General features: G+C 36.9%; 1 protein-coding gene across 8 annotated transcripts in view; it reads left to right on the top strand.

Moving 5' to 3' along the window:
- Positions 1–19630, top strand: part of PARD3 (par-3 family cell polarity regulator) — a gene marked incomplete at both ends in the record, with an annotated part of 453991 nt that overhangs the window by 292016 nt on the left and 142345 nt on the right. For 4 of the 8 annotated variants that reach the window (XM_080340301.1, XM_080340299.1, XM_080340303.1 and 1 more), the window contains 4 exons: positions 3369–3558; positions 8556–8707; positions 9806–9850; positions 16174–16401. In XM_080340301.1, coding sequence (XP_080196427.1) covers positions 3369–3558; positions 8556–8707; positions 9806–9850; positions 16174–16401 — 615 coding nt within the window. The remainder of the gene's footprint in view (positions 1–3368; positions 3559–8555; positions 8708–9805; positions 9851–16173; positions 16402–19630) is intronic. The other 4 variants (XM_080340305.1, XM_080340304.1, XM_080340302.1 and 1 more) reach the window with 2 other exon arrangements.

Here is a 19630-nt window from a genome sequence, read left to right as displayed (position 1 = left end):
ATTTTTTGTACTGTGTATGCTCAGAGGTTTTTGGAGCCATTTATGTTGGTGGTTTAAATCAGGTCCATACTATTTTCTGATCTGTTATAGGTCTATACTGTTATAAGTTTGAAGTGTCACTGTTTGACATATTTCTCCTTCTAAGTGAAAGTCCCCATAGACCTGGAGACCACCCATTTGCAACTGGAGCTCCGAGACTTCTTTTTCTGCATGGACAGATGGGAGCCCTTCTTGGCCCATAGTTTGGTATTGACCTCAGGCTACACTTGTTTAGATTGGTAACTTGTTCAAGAAATTTGAGCATCAGTGTCCTGAGATGAGACACACTTCAAAGGGAGAATGTTTTCCCTTCCTTATTACACTGTTCAAAATACTTTATATTATTACAGATTACATCACTGAAGTTGAATTAATATATGCAAAACTGGACTTGGAGTGTATTCAGACTCTAAATTTTATAGCACTTCTCTGGCTTGAGGGAAAATTATTTTCTTGGAGACGTTTGTAGACAGCTTGAGCTACGTCTTAGGTTTGTAGATCAATCAAATATACTGATGATTACTAGGTTTGAAGTTTCTTTGATGGTTCCTTGTAATAATTCTCACAACAGTTGCAGAGCTTCTTTCTCCAAGGGTATTTTCAGTCCACTTCAGCCAAGCTCACTACAAAGGACATCATGAGCCTGTTGCTGAGGTCAGTCTGACCATCTGCTGGAGGTGAAGCCTTTCACCTGTTTTGAGCTTCATCTGCAGTGAAAAGCATAGGCACGTCAGATGGGTTTTCTCCTTAATTCCAAAGCAGCTATTAAAATGTCAGTCTTCTCCCTTGTCAGATATAAAGAAGTAGTGAAAAGTTTAAAATGTTACTGAATTACTGTAGCCTCTCAAATGGGAAGTTCAGTCTGTCGAATGCCAGAACGTTATACCTTTTCACAATCAATTCTTTGGAGACATTATTAACTACGGAGTTAACAGTCGTGTAGGCATTATGTTTGAAAAGAAGTACATTACCAGGCTAAACATTAACCTGTCCGTCAAATAAGCTATTACTGGGCAAAGAATCAGCTGTTATGCAAACTGAACACATTCATTTCAGGTTGACAGTGATGAGATGTTCACCAGTCACTTTTTCTTCTCATGTTCACCAGTTGCTTTTTCTTCCAGCCACTTCTTCAGCCGTCTTCAATGATCTCTTCAGTTTTCCGCCCTTTGGAAAGCTATACACAAGGAATTGCCTAGTGTAGGGACGATTTTAGCTAGCTCTTTATACATAATGTTTTCGTTTATTTGTTTGGTTTTTGCTTGTTTGGGGTTTTTGCCTTTGTTTTTGTTTTTTAGTGTTTTTTTGTTCGTTGGATTTGGTTTTGTTTCTTTATAATTGCATGCAAAGGTAGTGATGGTAACTGAAACGTTGCCAGAAAAGAGGAAAAAATTATTTTCCCCTAATTCTTCACAATCTATAGTAAAAATAAAGTGTGAAAATATTTGATATGTCCATACAAGCAGTTTATGTTTTGGAAATACAAGTTTTGCTATATATTATTTCCGTGGTGCATCGTAGTTTTAGAATAATTTACAGTTTGTTGTCAGATTAACGGTTGATTAAAGTAGTGCTTTTCTGCTCATGAGATGTGAATATTTTACTGTTTGTGTGTTTTAGTAAGATAATACATTTCCAGGAATGAAATTCATGTAATGTCATGATCATTCATTATAAAAAATGTGTGTAGTGAGAGTTAGAATCAAACATTTAAAAAGACAAATCTTTCTGAGTTGAGCATAAATATCCAGGAGGAAAAACTATTTTTAAAGAGATTCTATCACATTGAAAATTATGTGCAACTAATATGAAATAATCACGCTTAATAATTAGCCATTGCCTCAGATAACTAAATAGTTTTCATGCAGATTTGCAAATCTGTATTTTACTTAGAGCAAATTTTAGCTTAGTGTTTCTAGATACTGAAATAACCTCTGTTTATGACAAGTTAAAATTTTAAGGAGTGATAAATCTATATTTCTACTGTCTTCCAAATAATTTAATATAACCAACATCCTCCCAACTGTATCTCATGTATGTATCCTGAAAAACAGATTTATTCAGTTTAAACCATAGTTATTTTAAAAATTATTGCAATGAAAATACTATTGTTTCTCATACTATTTATAGCTTTTTAGTCTGTTTTGGTGACATAAAGCTTTCTATAGGTTTAAAAGTTTGTTCTGCTTTTCATGCAGCAGTTTGAAAGTTGTTATCCAATTTTACACCGTGAAATGATTATTAGAAACTATAATTATGTGTGTATGTTTATCCCTACGAACGCAGCCAGTGGTAGTGCATTTATAATATTTACATGCACACTAAAACTGATTTTTACTTGGAAACAGTGTTTTCCTAGTTTGTAAAATCCTCTAAATACCATCTTTTAACTGCCACTCATAAATTAATGCAATGAAGTCTGCTGCTGAACAAAGTATAATGCTGAATCTTTATTATGTCTCTTTAATGTATGTGATGACTCTAATTGAACCATCTGAACAACTGTGTAAAACTTATTTCAATTTGGTGGTAATAGAATTAGATAAGTTTTTTTTCACAAATTTTATATGTATGCCTCCAGATTATTTTGTAAAGGAGAGAATGAATATTCAGAATCATTTAGCTTCAACAATGAGTTCTCATCACCTGTTACAGTTCTTACCTTTGTGGAGGCACAAAAGGGTTCCAAGTTCCCCATAACAGTCAAACGAGTTTCAAATTTCATGATGGCAAGCTTGATCAGGAGAAGCATTGGGCTCTGTTAATCCTCCTGAACTCATTTTTGGTTCTGCCAAGCAATTTGCTGCAAGGGAAGCTCCTGTCTTCTGGAACAAGTGTTTTCCAGCGGTGCCCAGTGACAGGACCAGAGGCCGTGGGCACAGACCAAAGCACAGGAGGTTCCCACTGAACATCAGGAGACGCTTTTTCACTGTCACTCAGCACAGGTTTTGCCCAGGGAGCTGCTGAAGCAGCAGGATTCAAGAGGTATTTGAGGAAGGTCCTGGGCAGCTGGCTGTAGGTGTCCCTGCTCGAGCAGGAGGTGGTTGGACCAGATGAGAGGTGACTTTCAACCTTCAACCCTTCTGTGATTCTGTGCTACTCTTGCAGTGGGCCGCAGATACAAGTGGTGTATGTTGCATTTCAGACCTCTGCACAGGCAGATATGTTGCGAGACATAATTAATTTTATTATCTGTGTTGTATCACTCTTATCAGTAGCATCACAGTTTAACACAACATTTTATCATGTGTGATTATATATTTTTCGAGGCGCACTCTGCCATTATTTAGGCTTTGTTGTTTTTTTTTTTTCTACTTTTTATTGCTCAGGTAAATATCAGCTGTCTCCAACAGTGAACATGCCCCAAGATGACACTGTCATTATTGAAGATGACAGGCTGTCCGTACTCCCTCCTCATCTCTCTGACCAGTCGTCATCCAGTTCCCACGATGATGTTGGGTTTGGCACCGTTGATGCTGGCGGATGGGCTAAAGCTGCAATTAATGAGTCAACAGACTGGTAAGAGCATGTTTTAGTGGAAGGAAATAAGACATGACTGCAGTTCTGTCTTTTTCTTTTGTTTATTTTTTCGCTACTGCTAATATTAATCTTCTTTTTTTTTTTTTGTAATGACTTTTAGCTTTCCCTATTTTCAAACTGATAATTGTCTCTATTTCAGGAAGGAAGTCCGTACGGATAATTTGGTAGAATTTCTACTTCTGGTTGCGGTTTTGTGCTCTGTCAAAGCACATTTGTGGCAACGATACTAATTGTTACTAAGACCAAATCAGTATATAGCTGTGTTAATTTTATGATTTCATATTAATTTAGTTGCCAACTGAGCTAGCTTTTGTTAAAAAAACTTTGCAAAATTTAAACACTTGAGTTTGTGAAAGATGAAAGAATCATTCCAATTGGAAATTTAAATTTATAAACCTCACTGTAAATATTTCTAAGTCTGTAAAACAAATATTTTATTTTTATATTCCAGTATATGTTGAGGAGCCTTTCAAAACTTCTGTAGAATTTCTTCATTTTCCTAATAATGTATAGTTATTTTAAAATCTGCTTAGAGGTCAAAGCAGGTATTTGTTTTGCCCCAGTGTTAATGCTTGGGCAACAAGAAATAGTTAAGATTTCTGTATTATTCATTAAGAAATACCTTTCATATCATTGTATGGTTTGTAACTATCATGCAAAGCAATGTACAGTAATAGTTCAATATTTAAAAATATGGGAAGTGGTAGTACCACGTTTAAAATGGTGGAAACTAACTTTCTATGTTATATCTGCAGTAAAAATAATTTATGTGAATCTTAGTTGAATCTCTAATTACTTTTATACATTCTAATATGAGAGTCTAAATGAGAAATGCATTGAGCTCCATTATTGACTTCCTTAGGTTCCTGGCAAAGAAATACTGTTTATTGCTTAGTACAATTAATACACATCTAAGTTTTAATTTGCGAGTCCTGTAATTATCTACATTAACAGCAAAATAAGAGCCCACCTTGTCCACTGCCACTTCTTGAAGCCAGATAATTACCACAAATGGTGCGAAGTATATGAATTTTCTTATTTTTCTTGTCTCTTGAGCCTGTTATGAATGTGTCAGCAATATCTTAATAAACCAGCAATAGCACCTGCCAGCTGATATGCACCTGTCAGCTTCTTCTTTGCTTTATATTAGTTTATTTCGTTTTATGTCCAGGAAGTGAGTCCTGTATTTTAAGCACTGTTTTAATGATTGTATAAAAAGGTGATTTTTTTTCATCCTCATTTGCTTTTTACTTTTTTTAATGTTGCAATTCTTCTCTTGGACAAGTCACACCTGTAATTTGGGCCCTTGAAAAGTCCATCTGTCTTTTGTAAAAGCTTTTAGAGCTGAGAATCTGAGAGTTTTAAATAGAATAGTACTCAAGGCTGCACATAATAGCTTATTATTGAGGGAATTTTTTAGCTGAATATGAGCAAAAAACCTACATCATAAAGTAAGAGCCCATTTGAAACCTGCAGATGCTTTTACATCTACTTCTGCAGCATATTTTACTATTCATATGCTTTGAAAATGAAAGTAACAGTAAAGAAAATAGGGATTAGATATTGTGAAACTGATCATGCTCAAAACCTTTGAACATGTGTCTTTATGAGAAATTGTAAAGGTCTTCGGATACAATTGCACTTAAAAAAGTAGATCAGTACAGTGCCTCACTATCTAATGCATTCTATTTGTAAAAAAGTAAATAGCAGTAGAATTAGATTGTTGCATTAATTTCCTGCTGCTAATGGATGGAGGAAGACTTGTAAAACCAAGGTGCATTGTAAGATTTTGCTGGAAGGCACAAAGGGTAAAACTAAGAATATGGATGAAGGGTTATCCAAACAAGAATGGCAGCTGTTCTGAATCACAGAAGAAAACGTAAGCTTTTCCAGCCTCACAATATCTCCCTAATCCTTGATGAAAATGTTATGAAAACAAAGGGGCAATAAGACAGGATTAATAAGTGGAATTTTAATAACATCGAGGGTCAGAAGGCGGTTACATTCTTTTAAGGATCAGCTGTCATTCCAGAAATCTTATTTGTTAAGTATGCTAGAATATAGAAAATTGCATTTGGCATTGCTTAATGACTTACACTAAATTCACCTTCTGTCTTTTATTAATGTAGCTGAAAAATATTAAAATGAGATATTTTTAGGGGCATTAGCTCCTCTGTGCTCATTGGCTTTTCAAGTTATGGATCTTCACAGGGGCTTTTGAATACTTTTAGGCAATGTACATGCATTCAAACTCCTGAGATCTGTGCCTTAATTACTAAAACACCCTCCTGTATCATTAATAATAGAAATAATCTGGACATGAAAATTGATGCTTCTGCATAGGGCTCAGATGTTTGTACTGTAAAAAGGTATCAGATGTCATGATGTCAGAGAGCAAGTAATTTTTGGTGCTAAGTAGCGCCTGTAGTTTGCAGGATACTATGCAAACACAGAGTAATAATCTCTCTAATAAGTGTGCACGGAAGGTCGGTGTGATAAGGGCAGGCAAGGGAAGCGGAGAGGAAAGCCCCTAAAGGCAGTATCAGCAGAAACGCTGGGATCCCATCTCCAGAATTCCCGGTTACTGGTGCTGTGTCCAGACCCCTCTTTGCTCTCCAGGACCTGCGGGGCCCTTTTAAAGTTTTATTTAACTTTGGAGTTTTACTCTGTTCTTAGGACTTCAAGATGAATATATATGTGCATGCTGTATTTACATGAAAATGATACTCAGATTTATTAGAAGCTTTATAGATATGGATCAAAGCAAGCTCAGATGAAAAAAGGAGCATACAGCCAAAACAAATAGTTTCAGAAATTCATGCTTTTTGAAGAAAGTGTCACAGGATACATTTTGTTCGGCAAGATGAAGCTGGTCATCTTTAACTAATGTGAGCTTTGTTAACAGATGTTGCTAGAGAAAATTCTCACTATGTAAAACCGCATTTTTCTGGCCTTCGGAGACAGGGCTGACTAGCAGTGAGCCAGAAACTCCTGTGTGGCCTTGGAAAGTCATTTATGATCTGCTTATGAAAGGTGTTGAAACCCTGTAAGTTGAGCTGAGTCACTTGGAGGATGTTTTCAGACTTAGGTGGTTCTTACCTGTATGTTGCACTGCTGTAAATGCTTGAAGTGTATATTAGCCTTGTCTTTTTTATCATTCTATCATGTGAAGATAATTTTTTCCCTGTTTTGTGGGAGGGAGTTTGAGAGCTAAATAGTTATTTTTGAGTTCGGGCTCTGATTCATCAGAGCTTTTAAGCATATGATTCAAAATGTTGCTAAATTGTGCAGACATCTCTGAAATAGTTGCAGTAATTAAATGTAAAACATTATAAGCCTGAGCCAGAAACATTAAAGTTAAAAAGCACTTGACGGTGACTTTTTTCATATAAGCTCTGCTCCTGCTCTCACTTTAGTTTTATATGCTTGTCATATGCACGTATCTGATTATTTGTAAATCTGCCACTACTAGACTGAATTTCTTCAAGGCTGCCTGGTAATATGGAGAGTGATTTTCATCCTTTTTAGTAACTGATGCCTTCGGAGACTTTTCCTTACCTCCCTATACAATTGTGCCTAATTCCCAGGTGTTTCTTGATCAAAGATGCTTCTATAAATTATAGCACATGACACATAAGCATGTGCACATTATGTAATTTAAAAGCATAAGTAGGTTTCTGCAAAAATCTGCTATTTGCCTGTTTCTCACTAAGTATGAGACATGTATTATACCTACCCCTTAAAATAGAAAATAATTGTTTTGAAACTTGTTACTGAACAGTATCATGTATGTATAAATTTTTTGAATGGCATTTAGTCTACTTAGAAATCTCAGTGACAAAATATTTAGCTTTTTTATCTTGAAGTACAACAACAATCAGAGAGGGGATTTTGAAGGATCTTTTTCCTATTGGATAGAGAACAATGGTGCAAAATACTAATTTTTTCAGTATTTTCTGCTTTTGACTTCTTTCTGTGCCAGCTGAAGTAGAAATCTAAATTCTTTGTGCTTGCCTTCAGGCTCTTTTTGGTACTCTTCCCTTTTTCAGGCATAGGAAGACCTTTGTGTGAATTTTCTTTCATATAGTTTTTTAGCAGTAAGCGATCTTGGCATTTCTTTGGGTTTTTAAAATTGTTTTTAATGAGCATTGTGGCCATTGTGACACATTGCAAGCCCAGAGTTTAGCTTGCACACCAAATTTTGCCTGCATTCCTGCAGGCATGATTCTTCCAACATTTGACCAGCATGAATAAATCTATCTCCAGCTGCTTCTGGTGTAGCATGGTGGAACACCCATCACTGCTTGCTGAAGACCTGACTTTCTCAGCCAATGTCATGCAAGAAAACTGCAGAAGAGACTGAAACTGAGTCCATTTACCCCTGGTTTCCATTTAGTGGTGGAACCATTGTGGCAAATATTTGTGCTGTATGTTTATCTGTCATAGCCAGGTTATAACCAGGAGATGGTGAGAAACATTTGCAAGTGATATCACACGTGGAGAGAAATTTTCATGCCAAGTCTTTAAATGAAGAAGTTTTTTAAAGGTCAGTGTGCTTCAGACAGGACAGATACTACTTATGCTTCACTGAAAACATTTTTATGATGAAGAAAAAATGGGTAATTTGCTATTAACAGTATATATTAGTTTCTCATGAAGAAAACAGACCTGTTTCATTCTTTCTCAAATTATTCCTGTGTTGGGGCTATACATTCTGATAGTAAATGTATAGTACACCAGAAATGTTTTTCTTATATTAAAACCCAGACATGAAATTCTTGATACTTTTTAACTGGGATTGCTGGATGCACTAAAACAGATCCATGGTGTGTGTCAGTGACTACTTGCAGTGGTTTATTTCAAACTGTGTACTTTGTTGCTGGTAGAAGTACATGCTAAATAAATGCTTTTCTCTGCAGAGTGAAAGGTTGCGTGATCTTGACAAATGTTCGCATGATTTTTTTCCCTTCTTACAGCACTCTTAGTCCAGATGTTGATCCAGTGCTTGCCTTCCAGCGAGAGGGTTTTGGACGCCAGAGCATGTCAGAAAAGCGTACAAAGCAATTTTCAGATGCCAGTCAGTTGGAGTTTGTTAAAACACGAAAATCCAAAAGCATGGATCTAGGTAGTGAGTGACGTTTTTTCAATTATTTTATTTGAACCTGATTTTCATATTGTAAGTATATAGATTTTGTAATTCCGAACACATCGTTTATGTGCAGTACTGCTGCACGTAATGTCTACTGGTGGGGAGTAAAGTATTCTTGATGTGAATGGCCAAGTGACCTGTGTATTGTTCGTACCACTTGTAAATGTCCATACATATAAATATCGTAGCCATCTGGATATGTGGTTGTACATAAATATAAAAGGTATTTATTAAAATGGAGGTGAAAAGTGCATTAACCAATCCACATAGAATAGATGCATAAAACTGTGCCGTGCTGTGGTTCTGGGTAGGCAGGATTATTCTCAGTTCATTATTATAATGCAATTAGTCTTAAAGATCCTTCGTGGTCTCTCAATTTGTAGATGGGTTTTGATTAAGGTATTAAAGATGCAAGCATTTTTTTGAAGAGTTCATTCAGAATTACAAAAATGGGGCTAGTTTGACATCTGGTTGAGACCCAAGTTTTAATATTTATATCAGAAGCCCTGTAAAGCAGCAGCGCCTAAGACAAGCAATCGACTATAATCATTTTCACTGATAACACAACTGAGAATAAGTAATCGCTAACAGGCCATCTATTTTTTTTGTTTGCCATTGAATTTAGATTCTGAAGTGCAGAATCTAGTAACCTTAAACAGTGAGTTTTGGTTGTTTAAACACACAACATTCCCTACTCATAATAATAAAAGATAATACAACTTGCTCCTTTATGATAATTGTGAATATCTCAACTACAATCCCTAATGCACCAACTTCCTCAGGGGACAGTAAGGTTGGTGATATTGACTTGTCTTGACTAGTTGTGATGTGCTAACGTGTAAATAACATATTGTACCTGCCTGTGATGTGAACATGACTGACATTGCATGAAGGTTACTAGTTTGCTGCCATTTCTTCCCAGAATGTTTGCTTACTGTTGCAGTTTATTTGCATGAAGTATGACATTGCTACGGTCCTCTAACTTGAAAAAAATATATGCAAAACAGAAGGAATGTTGGATGCATGTGGGGCATGGGCACTAACTGGGCTAACCATTATACATTTACCTTTTAACAGTAGCTGACGAGACTAAGCTCAGTACAATGGATGACCAGAAAACAGGTAAGAATTGACAGTAAGGCTGTTGCTATAGAAACCTTGGTCAAAGCAGCTTACCACAATTACAGAACTGCCAGTCAAATTGCACGAAAACATGAATATTCCAGTACTTGCATGGCTGCTTTCTATTGTTGTGAATAATCAAGTTGTACAGAAAAAGAAAAGTCTCTGTGGCGATAAGTGTCTAGGGTAGTATATTCAAGCAGGTCATACACGTAACTGTAGGTAGATACCTGTTTCTACCTTTTGTACTCATAAATATGCACGGTCATTTGGATTTTTGTCCTTTCAAAAACATCTTGGAAAATCTCCTTCTAGCTTCAAATTCTCATGTTTAGAGAGCTGATACGGAAGAGTCAAATGTTTGGCTATTACAGTGCTAACACAGTGCTTGGAAATAATTCTTTTAATTAGAAAACTGCTACCTTTGCCTTAAGAGGTCATCAGATACATGTTGTGAGCTGAGCTCAAGATTACTAGCTCAAGTTGATTTGCCTTTGGAGCTGAAACTCGAGCATCATAACAGAACAAAAGAATATGTAAATACAGTCTTTTCCACATAGCATTGATTGTGACTTTTCACACAATGATAATGAGATATAGGTTTCAAAGCATATTTTTATTATTAATTAAAATAATGCACAAACTGCAATTATGAACCTTTATGATTTATTAATATAAGTTAGCTTTTGACCTTTCGAATGCTATTTTAATTAGGCTAGATCCAGAGGACACCATAACATTACTCAGTTCTAATTAGGAACAATTCACCATTTTAACCTGGAAATATTATTTATTTTAGCACAATTTGTGGAGCAGAGCATTCCATGCAGAATTAATAATTCACAACTGCATCTCTGTTTAACCACACTTCACAACATCAGTAGCGATACAGAGAGGCTGTTAGTAATCAAGTGATAAATTTAAAAATTTTATTAAACCAGCTAAAACTCCTAGCTCTTAAAATGTTGCAGAATATGGCCACAGACTCGCAGCTTTAGAAATTGGAAATGAGTACACAAAATTAAAATGTATTCATGTTTTGAAGGATTAAAGCCATCAGAGTGTGAATGTACGAATTGTGTTCATTGTTATGGTAAGGAAAGTGCTTAGGAGCTGCCTTCACCCCTGAGCACTATTCACAGAAAAAGCATTACAGATCAAACTTAAAATGATTTTAAATTGCTTTTCATTTTCTTATTAGGCTGCTTATTGGAATGGGATGTGATTAGAATGGTGTAAAACCAGTGTGTTTTAGTAAAGTATGATATTTAGATTTAAAAGTGCATAGTGTCTTTGGTGATATTAATAGAGAGTGGTATTAATTGAGTGTAGTTTTTTCTCTGTGTGTTACACCTGGATTAAATTCCAAAAAAGAGACAAATCAGACAACTTGGGTGAAAGAGCATGACCGTAACCATCTGGAGTGAGCAGTTACATATTTTGTGTGCAAAAGCTCAGTGGCTGGAAAAAAGGCAAAACACCTTTTACCCTACTTTTATTTATCTTGTGTGCTTTTAACCAGGTTTTGTATATAAACACTGGATTTCTCCCATTACTGAAGATGAATGTGGTTGTTAAATAAACCACTTACTGTAGTTTGGCTTAAAAATCATCTGGTTCTAAGAAAAAAAATGCTTCAAATGTGTGGTGAACTATGTTTGAATGAACTCTAGGAACCAGAAAACTTCAGCATATATTTACTTTAGAAAAAAATAAAAACAAACTCTGTTACAGTCAATGTTGGACTTAATAGTATTGGCTGAAAAGGTGAGCGTACAACTCACCAGCCCTAGTTACTGCAATAGATTTTTAATTGTTTTTCTTTCTATAGTTCACTTGAAGTGCCTAATCCTTGCAGTGTTTACAGTTCATCCTAGAGGTTAGAAGTATATTCAGTAGCAATTGAGCATGGCTCATTTATTGAGTTCCAGGCATACTATAGTTCCAGCTGCTTATTTTTCCACATACACATCACAAAATGAAAAAGAAAGAAAAAAGTCAAAGAAAATTTATTTAAATTATTTATTTATTTTTACGCAATGCTTTTAAAATTAGCTGTTTTATTAAATAGACGCATTTTTGATGTGGTTGCTTGCCGTATTCTTCCTTTGCCCTCTCCAGCCAAAATTTCACACTTTTATTTTATTGATTGAACTGGAAATAGAAGAATTTATCAAATCTAATGGAGCAGATGTGAGTAAATCAATAGACTCACTGCTAATGTCCTTTAAGAAAGTGCTTAGAAAGTACACTTTGTGCTTTTGCAAAACTGGTTTAATCAAATTGAGGGAAGTTTTTGACATAAGTTCCTGGTAGCATTTAACCTTGAAGTTAATAAAAACAATATTTCAGAAACAAAAAAATAGTATTTTAAATAATTTTAAAATGCCGATGAAAAAATGTATCTTGCAGCTTTTAAAAGTAGTAATTGAAGGAAACACTGAAGGAAACATTATATATCCTTTGACACCATGCTTTTTGCCTTTGCAAATTGCCCAAGCGAATGTGTGGCACTGTGTAAATACTTTATATAAGAGAAGTGGAAGCGTAATGAGTTGTTAAACAGCATCAGCACAAGGGAAGAACAAAGGGCTTGGAGCAGGGAGCAGCACGTAGGCTTAATGTGATCTGTGTGTGCTTAATGTCTCTCTGGATGTGTGTGTGCTGTGGAGCTCCGCGTTGGGCGCTCAGCGCCGGGTGATGGCAGCTGCACGCAGGCCCGGCATGAGCAGAGGGTGGTTGCATGGCCTGGAGGGCAGGGCTTGGCCATGGTCCCCAAGGGTTGGTCAGCTGGGGACACGAGCGGTGGTGCATGTGTGGCGGGCAGGGGCTCTGCTTGGCGGGGTGTGAGCGGCCTGCAGAACCCTGGAGAGATGGCGAGGATTTGGGGGCGCAGGGTGGAGCTGCACGGGCAGCGCAGGGGACAGGGGGGTCTGCGGGAGCAGCACTGCTGGGACACTGGGCCGGACCTGCCTCAAAGGGTATTGCTTAAGAAAATTGTTGGAAAGGCAAATTTTGATAAACTTCAAATTTTAGAAGCGATAAAAGAATCTCTTTCATCCCTCAGTCATATAAAGACGCTTTAGGTAGATGTGTCTTTTTCTCTTCTTTTTTTTTCTTTTCTACTTTAAATTCTGATGTCAAAATAGAAGTCGTTCTGAGCAGATAACATTTCTGATGATTACCACCAGTGCTGTAAAGGCTGGAAGAAAATGCTGACGTTTTTGTATTTAGAAAACAAGGTTTTGATGTGACTCATAAATTTTAAACAGAATCCATCTTAAAAAAAGTTTGCTGTTTCTCATCGGATTATGGGTAAACAACTCACTTTCTGACTCATGAATTCTAGTAATAAATTCTGAATTCACTCAATTTACAGAGAAGCTTAGCTGTATATTTTGAAAATAGTAGACTTGCTATGAAGTGGCCATAGAAGATAGTGAAGGTATTAAAATATACATAGCTTTATGATCACAATGCTTAAATTGCTTGCAAAAGGACGTTTCCCTTTTTCAAATTCCACAGCCTGTCCACATTTGTGTCCGTGGCCACCCAAGTTCAATAAATATTCCTATCATTTCTGTAATCCATTATTAGTTTTACAGTACTCAAGGAACATTAAGTCATATCCCATCTAGTTTTTCCTTTGGGAAAGCACAACTTGCATAAACATAGTTCTCACCAAGATCTGTACTAGGTGGCAGGAAATGGAACTTTTAAATGTCCTTCATGAACATTAAATGGGCACATAAATGCCTTCTTTATAATTACTGTTTACAAAAAGAGCCACTCAGTAATTGGGAAAAGATATATGAGTATTCCATTCAGAAGGCTGCAAAGCAGAATCTGGAATAAGGAAGTTTACAGTAAGTTGCCATGTAAGAGGATACCCTTTCCTTTTGTATATGAAATTGAATCTGTCAAACAGCTGGTTTATATACGATTGTCCCATTTCCTCTTTTTTTTCCTTCAAAATGTTACATTCATTTTTTCCTGTCTCATGGACTGTTTTTAACAAGATACAATCTTGAAAAGCAAAAAAAAAAAAACAAAATAAAATCTAATTTCTTGTGTACTGCGGGCATTAGCAGAGGAGCAGCAGATTTTGGCATGTGCTAGAAAGTGGGCAGTTTTATAGGGCAGTCTAAATTGGAGTTCTCTTACTTGGTAAAGAGAACGTTAAGTGAAAATACTTGCCTTAGACTTCAGCCCATATTCAGAAGTTTGGCGAACTTGGCCTGTGTTTTGTTTGTGCAGCTGGGAAGCCACCAACCCTCCTTGTCCCAGCTGGCTGCTATTGTTCATCCCAGCAGCTGCTCTGGGCCCCCAACCATCCTGGTGACCATCAGCACTCCAACAAGGATGGGATGTAAGTGAGGGTGGCTTCTTCTAGGAGAAGTGAATTCATCAAGATAAAATTTCTCAGTTGCTGAGGTGTGTTTGTTTCTGGCCGAGGGTCCAAACAGCAAGACTTTGGACCACTGGGGGAACCAAACTACAAGAGTTGTGTAGACCTGTGAAAGAAGATTTTTCTTTTGTTTCTGTTTACAAGTTCATCTTATCCGTAGGGCAACTGAAAAGAAATACTTTGACAGCTGCTGTTTGACTTTATTTGACCTGAGGGATTTCAGCTTAACTTAATTGCTCAGACTGTTAATAGCTGAATGGAAGTGTTTGCTCTTGCTCCATCTCATACCAAGTTTACAAACAGCTTGTCATACTGCTATTCGGCATCGCTTCTGTAGGTCTAGTGACCTTCTTCCTCCCCAACCAATAGTGAACAGTGACAGAAGCTGGTAGTAGTAGGGTAGTAATAGTCTTCCCCAATGTAAGGTGACTTCATATACCTTTGTTAAGAACAGTGACAAATGCTGTCTCTCTTCTCCTTCCTAATATCAACCAGAATAGGGATCAACTCCAGTACTTTATATTTTTCTGAGATAAATACTTTATTTTATTTTTTTTTTCCTTTATTGCATTATTCACACAAGACCCTGCTTACAAATGCATTGTTCATTGGTTTGCCATTCCTGAGGGTTCAGTTCTTGGCTCTGTCTCTGTGCTGGCACAAGTGATTTTGTATCTGTGCCTCTGTAAGAGTTGTGATATCAACTGAGGAACAACCCACCATCTGGGACAGCTGTTGTGCCACAGCGCCCTTCTCTGTTCTGCTACCTTTAGGCAAAGAAAAAAGTGGATTTTCCATGTTGTAGGTGAGAGCTCTGGTCTTATAACTTCAGGAAATGTGGCTATGATGATGTCCCACGTCATCTTTCTCTCTAGCCGCAAATCCTATGGAAAATCTGGCCAAGACCATACTGCACTTTTGAATAAAATAACTTCAAATAAATACAGTGATTTTTTTTGTTTGTTTTCTCCTGCAAAGATTTCTGCCAGTTTTAAAAATAATATGAGATCTAATTGTGCAATTGTCAGCTGATTTGCACTGTGAGTGCTTGTATCTAAAAACAGAGGCTAGACATTTAGTCCACAAACCTGAGAAGTTCAGATGGGGAAAGGTTTTTGCAGAACACTGTCTGGGGCTTTCTTGGCACAACTCCAGCTGTGCTGCAGCTGTAGGAGCTGCCCCTGCCCCAGCTGTAGTGCTGCCCAAACATCAGCCTGGGGACTGCCGGGAATGTGCTGCTTTTCCAGCTGGATAACTGGTATTGCCTGACTAATCGCATCCTTTGCACAGATATTTTTAAACAACTTCATGAAATCTCAGCAAATCAACTGATGTTTCTCAGAAGCATTTCTTTATGAAATTGTTAGCAATTTGATGCAAGTCTTTAAAACTCGATTAAAAGCAAACGACATGCTCCTTGAAGCCAGAAGTCAGGCTACTTTGCAAAGACTGTTACTGTAAACACAATAGGGTTCCTGCCCATAATCCACTCTCTGTTCATCACTTGCTGGTACAGATGTCATTTTCTGCTCAAAACAAAAATAATTAATAGAGATTTTAAAATTTTGTTAGATATATATCTCTGCTGTCTTTATGAACTATATTTTTAAAGCCCCATGATTACCTTATCATTCAAATTGTTAAAATCGTAATAATGTATTTTGGTCTCTCTTCACTGATTTGAAAACCCAGACATTGCTAATGTTGTCGGTTTTGTTGACTGTGACTTGACGTACTCATTCACTTCTGAGACCAACAAATCTGCAGAGAATTCCCTACAGATTATTAAGAGATGATGTGAATAATGTTAAGTGTGTCCCCAAAGACTTTCAGGATGGATATGCATAATCAAGCATGCAGTTCTCAATACTAATTCTAATTACCTTTTTTTTTTTTTCTTCCCTAAATCACTAAGGTTCCCCAACCAGAGATGTGGGGCCTTCATTAGGTCTGAAGAAATCCAGCTCATTAGAAAGTCTGCAGACAGCCGTTGCTGAGGTGACTCTCAATGGTGACATTCCCTTCCACCGCCCGCGCCCGCGAATTATCCGAGGACGAGGCTGCAATGAAAGCTTCAGAGCTGCCATAGACAAATCATATGATAAACCTGTAGCAGATGATGATGACGAGGGCATGGAAACTTGTAAGTAAACTATTGCTGTACATGAAGAATGCTAACAATGTTGGTTAATTCCTTTAGAAAGTGATTAAAAGTAGTAGAAGATAATTTTAGGATTTTTAAAGAATAGAACTAACTTCTCTTCATCAGTTTTTTTTCAGGCTTTTTTCCTTCATATGTATTAACAGATTGCAACACTCTGCAGCTTCCTTCCTTTCTAAAATAAGGAAATAAGATTATTAGGAATGTGTTTACTTGAATTACTATGAAAATTTTCTCTAAGACAGCTAATTAATTTACTAATGTAAATTAGAAAAAAAGAATTATGCAGAAAGATAAAAAAAACACTGAATTCATGTTACAAAAATATGTGCATATAATTTTGAAAGAGCACATTTGTAGTGTCTGGGGGAAAAAAAGAAATTACTGTCCTTTAATTAGAGTAAGGCTGGCAGATCTAATAAAATATAAAGTTAATGATCAGCTATTACCCACCCTAATGGGCATTCATTTACATTTTCAGTTTTTTAACCCGAAGTATGACCCAACATGTGGAGGATGTCATTAACATAAAAGAATCACTTCAAAGCTAACCTTATCATTATTGAACTATGTAAGAATGGGCTGGTAAAATGACAACTTGTATTGAATGAAAATAGTGTGAATGGTAAATTACCTCAATCAGAGGCTCTACTAAAATCATTGAATTTTTAACCTTCATGTTGTACTACTTTCAACTTGTCACATACCAGCAGAATTTTTTTTATTCAACCTGCAGCTAGTTAGAAGTTTATGAATGAAGATGATGGTAGCAAGGCTGAAGTAGTAAAAAATGAATGCTAACAGAAAATGCTTAGAAGGAGATTTTTCACTCTCTGCTCTTTTTAAATTTTTTTAGTTTCAGAAAGTCTGTTTCATAAGTGTCACTTCCTACCATTCTTTTATAAGTTACTTGTGTAATCACTCTCTTATTTTTTTTAAACTCTTTGCCTTTTTTTTTAAATCTGCCTGTTTCTAAAGGTGTTCTGAGACTGAAAGGGAGGTCATTTTGCCAGTCACTTTTCTCAAAGGTAGTTATGGATGGAATTAATTCTGCTTTACTTTTCCAGCACCTGGCAATTTCACGCAGCAGTGAGGCTAAATGCTGGCCTGGTGCTGCTGGCTGTCACTCTGTTTCTGGCCAGGAGCAGAATAGACTTGAGAAAATGTGTATGATCCTGGTCATTCCCCCAGACTACACGCCGATGGTCTTTTGGGACCTTAGACCATGTTTTTCTAAAAGGCACTGTTTGCTGTAAGCACGCTGATACTAATATCCTGTTTTGAGGCATCAGATTTCCAAGGCTTATCCAGAAGTTGCAGATGGTTTAACTTCATTTGCTCAAAAATATAGCAATACTGTTGTCATGAAACACTTTCTAGGTAAGTATAGGTTTATGAGATTACTGTAAGGGGTTTTGAGCTTGTTGATGCAAGGCATAGAGAGCAGCAAGGAAGTTTCTACTGGGAGCAGGAGAAACCAGGCAAAGTGGAAATGCTGTGGGGTCAGTCTTTGCCCTCATCTCTCTGTATGGAGGAAGCTATCTAGATGTGGTGGACCAAGAGCCATCTCTTGTCATGGCAGAGCAAGAGTGAGGCTGTTCTCAAATCTTACATGGCAAAGAAAGGTTGAGCAAAGGGTGACCAAGCTATGTCATAGAATCATAGAATCATTCCAGTTGGAAGAGACCCTCAAGACCATTGGGTCCAACCATAATATATGCATAGAACACATTTGGTTGAGTTGCTTGTGTGTTAGCAGCTTCCACATATTACAATAAAACATCTAGGAAGTAACCCAGAAATGTGCAGAGCCAGTTTAGTAGAAGCAGGTGAGTAGCAAAGCACATATAGTAAGTTGTTTGGACAGAATTCAGTCCTCAGGGTCTTCCACTTCTCATGGTGGCTGTGAGACCTTAGGGCTGGCCCAGCCATATGTTGCCTGGGACCAGCACAAAATGGCAGGTCCTCAGGTCTGTCTTTATGAGAATGTGTCCATGTTAGAACTGAAAGCAACTTCGGTCTGCTCCATGATATGTGTCCTCAGGCTCCAGACAATTAACCAAATGGTTTCTTCTGCTAGACAAAGTCTGGGCACATACAAATACGTAGAAGTTAGTTTAACAATCTGGTTCTGACATAAATAATGCCTCACTGCTGCCATAATTAAATTGTATTTAATTATTCAATAATTGTTTGAAATTAAAATGTGGCTTTCTTACATTACAAAACACAGGAAAACATGTTGGTGGTCAATTTGTTGATGCCCTTGAGGTTGGATTCATTTGTCTTACTTGATTTTTCCCCCTTTCTCCACCAGTGTTTCAAGACCACTTCTTTCTTCCAGACAGTGATCCTCTTTGGAGTAGCAAATAATAGCTCTGCAGTAAATTGTGTAGAGGAATTCTTAACATGTCATCACCCCAAATATGAAAGTCATAAAAATACAGGCAGCGCGTGTGGGAAAGGAGCAGTTTTCTCTTCTGAATGTATTTCCTGGCCTTGGAACAATGTGTTCTTAAATTACTAAATGTAGGATGAAAGTCGGGCAGCAGTGACCAGATCTGGGACAACATTTTAAAGAGTATTTGAGAATTTGAGATGATTTAATGGATGTAAAGACATAGCATTTGTGGAAAGGTGTGGGAGTTCAGCTTTTACAGGTCATTTTTCATGCCTTTTTTTTTTTTTCCCTTCTTCTCTTAATACTTTTAATAGCTCACTGGAAGCAGAATGTTTATCTTTAGTGTCCTGAATGAGAACAAGGCATTTGGACTGGGAGAGATCAACAAAGCTTTCTAATCTTTTGCTGAATCTTAATTGCTAGAATCTAGGGCTGTATTAAATATCACAATAAGAGGCCTAGGAGCTTAGTGGCAAAATAGCTTCACATTAAGTAGCTTTGATTCCTCATGTGCATCTTTTCTGTTTTATGGCCTAATTAGGAGAATAGCTTCATAATACCTGTTTATGTTTTCTCTTTAGTACAGTGTGGTTCATGAAATGACACTAGTTCTCAGATTTAATTGATGTTTAAAGTATACTCCGATTTAATTTTTGGCTTCAGCATCCCGCATGGGGAGGCAGGAGGTTGCACGAAAGGAAGGAAATAACAGCACCGAAACAAATACATTCTGTGTTTTGCAGTAACCTGATGTCATTACTGCAACTTAACAAAAATTAGGAGTTTCATTTGTAGCCTGGGCTTGAATTT

Source organism: Nesoenas mayeri (assembly GCF_963082525.1).
Source record: "Nesoenas mayeri genome assembly, chromosome: 2".
Taxonomy (NCBI): Eukaryota; Metazoa; Chordata; class Aves; order Columbiformes; family Columbidae; genus Nesoenas; species Nesoenas mayeri.
This window is presented reverse-complemented; position numbering and strand designations above follow the sequence as displayed.